At 37.9% G+C, this 5,720-nt stretch overlaps 1 protein-coding gene across 1 annotated transcript; it reads right to left on the bottom strand.

Annotated features, from left to right (window-relative positions):
• Positions 1 to 409: 409 nt before the first annotated feature.
• Positions 410 to 1,819, bottom strand: LOC122316157. The gene has a single exon (XM_043132694.1). It carries the CDS (start codon positions 1,817 to 1,819, stop codon positions 410 to 412), a length of 1,410 nt encoding a protein of 469 aa, XP_042988628.1.
• Positions 1,820 to 5,720: the final 3,901 nt, after the last annotated feature.

The raw sequence follows: 5,720 nt of genomic DNA, 5'->3' as shown, positions 1-5,720 counted from the left end.
CCATGGTTGTAGACTCGCCATAATGTTGTAAATGCAATTCTTTCCTTATTCCAAGATTTGCCAAATCTTTTCGTGCAGTGGCAGAGTCCTTAGTTTTTCCTTCAATATTCAACAATGTTCCCAGGACGTTATCACATATGTTTTTCTCGATGTGCATGACGTCCAGATTATGTCTCAAACCTAAGGATAACCAGTAAGGAAGCTAAAAAAATATTGATTTTTTCGTCCAATTAAGATGATTGGGAGATCGTTTCCTTTTCGAAGAAGATTTACCAAACTGAACATGTGACAATTGACTTAATTGTTGTAGCAATTCCTCTCCCTCGACCCTTGATGGTTGGAGTTGGTGCTCTTCATGACCATTAAAAGCATTCTTTTTCTATCTCCAACTGTGATCTGGGGCCAACCATCATCGATGACCCATATAGCAATGCTTGCGGCCATATACCAACCATTGTGAATTTGTGTCAGATGTGCAATGAGGGCATGCCATCTTGCCCTTTGTACTCCACCCAGAAAGATTGGCATATGCGGGGAAGTCATTGATTGTCCACAGTAGCGCTGCATGCAACATAAAGTGTTCCCCACGGTATGCATCATAGGTACGAATACCCTTTTCCCATAACTCCTTCAATTCATCGAGTAACGGACGCAAAAAGACATCAATGTCATTACCTGGTGACTTAGGGCCAGGTATTAACAACGACAGCATGGTGTATGGTTCTTTCATGCAGGCCCAGGGGGGCAAGTTGTACGGCACAAGCAGTACTAGCCAAATGCTGTACGGTCTACTCATGTTGTTGAACGGGTTAAACCCATCACTGGCCAAACCAAGTCTAACATTGCGAGGATCTTTGGAAAATCCCATATGTTTGTTATCAAAGTCCTTCCAAGCCTTCGAATCTGATGGGTGTCGCATGCACGTCGGATCGTCAACACGTCCATCTACATGCCATCTCATGTCTTGGGCTATCTTCTTTGACATATATAACCTCTGCAAGCGCGGCTTAAGGGGAAAATGTCGGAGTACTTTTTGTGGTATCCTTCGTCCCTGAATTGTGCTTTGCTCCCACCTAGATGCCTTACACTTGGGGCATTCATTGTACGATGCATTTTCCTTCCAAAACAATACACAATCATTTGGGCACACATGGATCTTTTCGTAACTAAAGCCCAATCCCCGCTCCAAGCGACGGGCATCATGATATGAGTCAGGGAATGAGGCATCAGGAAATGCCTCATGTAAGAGCTTTAAGACCATATCGAAGGACTTCACCGTCCACCCACCGATGCTCTTGATGTGAAGAAGCTTGACGATGAATGATAGCTTTGAGAACTTAGTACATGTAGGATAGAGTGGACGTCGTGCATCAGCTACCAAGTCCTCGAAATTAGAGTTGACAGGAGCATTAGAGGCGGAGGGTTGATCATGTGCATAAGATGATCCGTCATTTATGATATGATTTTCCATAGACGACCCATGACGGATGTCATCTAAAAGCTCATCGAGATCATCAATATAATCACTATGAGCCAACGTATCATCTTCGTCTTCGTCAGAAAAAGTGGCAGAAAGGAATGGATCATCTTCTCCATGGAATATCCATGGTGTATAAGATGGATCAATCCCTCTAAAGAACAAATGATCTTCAATTGTACGAATGGAGTGGAAAGCTCTATTCCGACATCTTCTACATGGACACCTAATCTGATCAGGATTAGCAGTGTGGGAAATGGCCATAGCGATAAATTGTCTAACCCCTTCAGCATACTCACTGGAATGCAATCTATCTTCAATATGCATCCAAGATTTATCCATCGTATGAAGCTGACCAAATAGTAACAAACATCATATTAGGATATGGGAGTATGGCACTAACAATTGAATAGGCTATGAAACTGTCAATAGCTATTAAATACCCTTCACAACAATATAGGTTTGACTCTCACCAACTATATCTGGATCACAATCAGTACATTCACTATCTAAAGCATGTTATAGTGTAATGTATAAGCTAACAACATCATCTCCTTACTTATAGCTGACAACTGAAACCAGCTTGAAATCAATCCAATCAGTTGATTGGATGTAAATTGTCTGTAACACACAGACTCTACCTATATTAGACAGGAAAATCACTTCATGTATAGCAACACGGTGGGGATCATAGACAAATCAGGTATTGTCATTTTATGGGCTGCTGAGGTTTCGTATTAAGTAATAGGGTCATCAATACCACTTAACTTAAAAGAAAGTTAAGTGGTATTGATGATATCTGACCAAGGAAGTGTCAGGAGAAGAGTACTTAGAAAAGCATTTTACTAGTACTGCTGCCCAAACTCTGGAATTAAATAGACTTTAATTCCATTTACAGAAACAGGAACTCAACTTAATAATTATTGCCTAATCGTGGGTTAGCAACTGATTAATCTACATAAATAGGGCTTGCCTGAAAATAATAGGATATTTAAATATAACTTTGTCCAATAAATACCATTTGCATATCAAAGGAGCAAAGCTGAAGCATTAACTATCAGGACCATTAAACGATGAAAAGCATTTATTCATTTTGGTTGGTAAGCTCTCAGCGGCTATGAGGAAGAAGGTTGTAATATGCAAGTCTAGTGTCCGCTATCGGGGCTGTCAATTTAGTACATCAGTTAATGTACCAGTTGACATTGTTGAAGAGCTATGCATACATATTATACATAAAGTACAATAAGATAAATAAGTCTACAATTTATTTGAAAAGGGTACCAGCAACTATTGTAATCAACTATATCTGGAATGATGTATCACAGTGAGTAAAATCCTGTGTAGACCAAAAAAGTTGAGTTGTATATACCATATAGAACTCAATTACACACAATTATTAACCACATTCTGTTAATAATTATGTGGTTATAACAAACTCCAACTTCTCCAGCTATTTGATAGTGTCAACACAGGGTTGTCTGATGTGCACATTTATATGGATCTACATATGAACTTCAAAGACTCATATTATGATAGTCAATGTCTTATAGTCTGTATCATCTTCACGGATAAAATATAGTTACTGACCAAAGCTACAGTTGCCTGTATCATTTGGGAATATTTAAGCACGAGGGAAAGCATAAAAGCGAATTTACCTAGTTAGGTCAATCTGCTTGTTTCCTAATTGTTTACCTACTGGAAACATTGATGTCAGACCTAACTAGGGGTCTGCTGTTCAGTGCTTATATCCATTGAATTAAGGTTCAGCATCAAGTATATATATAATTCATAAAATATGTGGTGACCTAGCTGAAGTCCATTTATTAACAACGTCAAAAGTGTAAATAAACATAGCCATATCTCAAGAGTATAATTGTTGAGAACGACCAATAAGAAGAGCATGCCTCGATCAAGATAACCAACTACACTATATTAGGACATGACATGAGCAACTAATTTAAGAACATGAATTTAAGGACACAAATGATAAGTGAGAAATGCACAGTTTTTTTTCCTGCACAGATTATATGCATATTAATCCATATCTGTTTTTTATATGTTGTGGATAAGTAACTTAATATCATGGCCAGTACATATACAGTAATATGTAGATAGATAGGGAGGGGAGACAGTAAGAGGGGAACCCCATTGGGACAAATATATATGTATAGATATTCAGCTAGCTTCAAGTGGTAGATTAGGCAGATGACTGGCCTGAGTATACATATAACGTGCCAAAGAAACCAATGAAGGATACTGTAGGTTAGCACAGTACACCCAATTCTTGTTAAAACATATAACAATGCAGATTATGTTGCTTTCAGCTAGAATGACATGGCCTTCCATAACCTAGTAGGGGTGAATATATGAAATTCCACATACTCATAGATAAGTACTATGTTTCTGTCAATCCCTATTAATACTAACCTTTTGAAGTGAAAGTTGAAAAAGACATGGTTTGATGTAATCTTCCATAGCAACATGACATCGGTTACTAATACACTAACAGTTCCTAGCTAGTGTATGAGCAGCCCCATTAGAATATATATGCATTAGCTGACTTAACATACCAAGTATCAAAAGAAGAGAGGTGTTGTTTTACATCAAAGCTAATTAACCCTGCACTAATGCAATAACAATAGTTTAAAGCAAACCGGATCTAATATGTTGTGGATATTCCAGTCATAAAAAATTCTGCCAGTGTCAGGACTTAACCCATTACCTAGTTAACAGCACATTGAACACTTTCTGTTAAGGGTTGATGCAACCATACACAACTCCAGCGTCAAAAACAGATTTTATGACGAATCCCAATCTTTATGAAGATGTTGGTAGTCCATGACAATTCTATATATATGAGTATTCAGATATATAAATATATATATATGAGATTATATATATTATGTTATGGAAAAGGAAATCCTGTCGAGTAAATAAAATAACTTTTTGAGTACATTTTGACACTCCATTAAAGCAAATATTCTACCAATGGAGGTTTATATATCCAGCTATACTCCTCTATTGAGATGAATATTTGATATAAGGTTGTTGGAATATCCATTTAAAACTTGAGACCAAGTTTCTTCCGAGAAAAGGAAGAGCAATATTTGGCGCTTCCCTACAAAATAGTGCATCAGCTGCATTTGCACGTAGACTAAGCAATAAAGTGCGTAGCTGGGCATGTATGCATGCATGTCGGAATCACAATGATATATATGTCGATTCAGACCCCATTGTGCGAAGAACCAAAAACCAGCTAGCTTATCATGAGCCAGCTGGTTAGATACTGGTACATGTGTGCGTATGTGACACCCTAACTCAATTTATGCTTCAGACCCTAGGTATTTTAAGCATAATTATAACAATGAGATTTTGTATACTTGGGAAACAAGAGCACTAACACAGTCAACGCAAAGATATAGGTTTGGGGCTGCTCACGAAACACCATCTTCTTACATAGTGTTATTTGGACCTTCATTGATCTCATATCTCTCAGTTTTTTCCTCCATTACATTATAATGAAAATTAAAAACGCCATTTCTCAGTTTTTTTTTTCCATTACAAAAAATGAAAAATAAAAACTAAGTTTTATTCATTGAAGGCTAAAATGATGATTAATAATATTGAGTTGTTCCACTAATTTGTTTATAAAATCCTTAGGAACTAATTAGCATGCTAAATTTATGGCACTTTAAGGAACATAATTTCAATAATCATATGCTGAAATATACTAATCTTGTACAGGAGTTGTGTGCAACACAGTTCTAGCATTTTCAACATAAATATATTGAAAAATGTGAGAAATCAGAGGTATCGAATCAATTCAGAACTCCTTTGTCTAAATATAGGGCATATGCAGAAAATCCCTCTCCAGATTTGGGGCATTCGAAACATCAAAGAATTACACAAAATCTGGATAACAACCATATAATTTTCCCACAGATCTGTAACAATCATATAATAGTCTAACTGTAATGTACACAATCTAATACCAATAGAGAGAGAAGACGGAGGGAGAAGAGAGAGAGGCTTACCGTGTATCTCAATTGAGAGAGAGAGGGGACGCTTTATATGGATTTCCGCCTGCGGAGGAGCTTCTAGAGGCTAGGGCATGAAGACGGGTTTAAGCGCGGCTGCGGCGGTGAGGTTGCGAGGTGGGGTAGGTCCTATGCTCCCTGCGAATTCGCCGCCGTATATAGGGAGAGGGCCATGGTGATTTTCGCGAGGTGGGGTTGGGGGATGG

Source organism: Carya illinoinensis, chromosome 7 (assembly GCF_018687715.1).
Source record: "Carya illinoinensis cultivar Pawnee chromosome 7, C.illinoinensisPawnee_v1, whole genome shotgun sequence".
Taxonomy (NCBI): domain Eukaryota; kingdom Viridiplantae; phylum Streptophyta; class Magnoliopsida; order Fagales; family Juglandaceae; genus Carya; species Carya illinoinensis.
The sequence above is the reverse complement of the archived record's forward strand: the minus strand, read 5'-3'. Positions and strand labels throughout refer to the sequence as shown.

Excerpts from the sequence above, each read along its gene's own strand:
- LOC122316157 (XM_043132694.1), bottom strand. The coding sequence starts at position 1,819 with ATGGATAAATCTTGGATGCATATTGAAGATAGATTGCATTCCAGTGAG.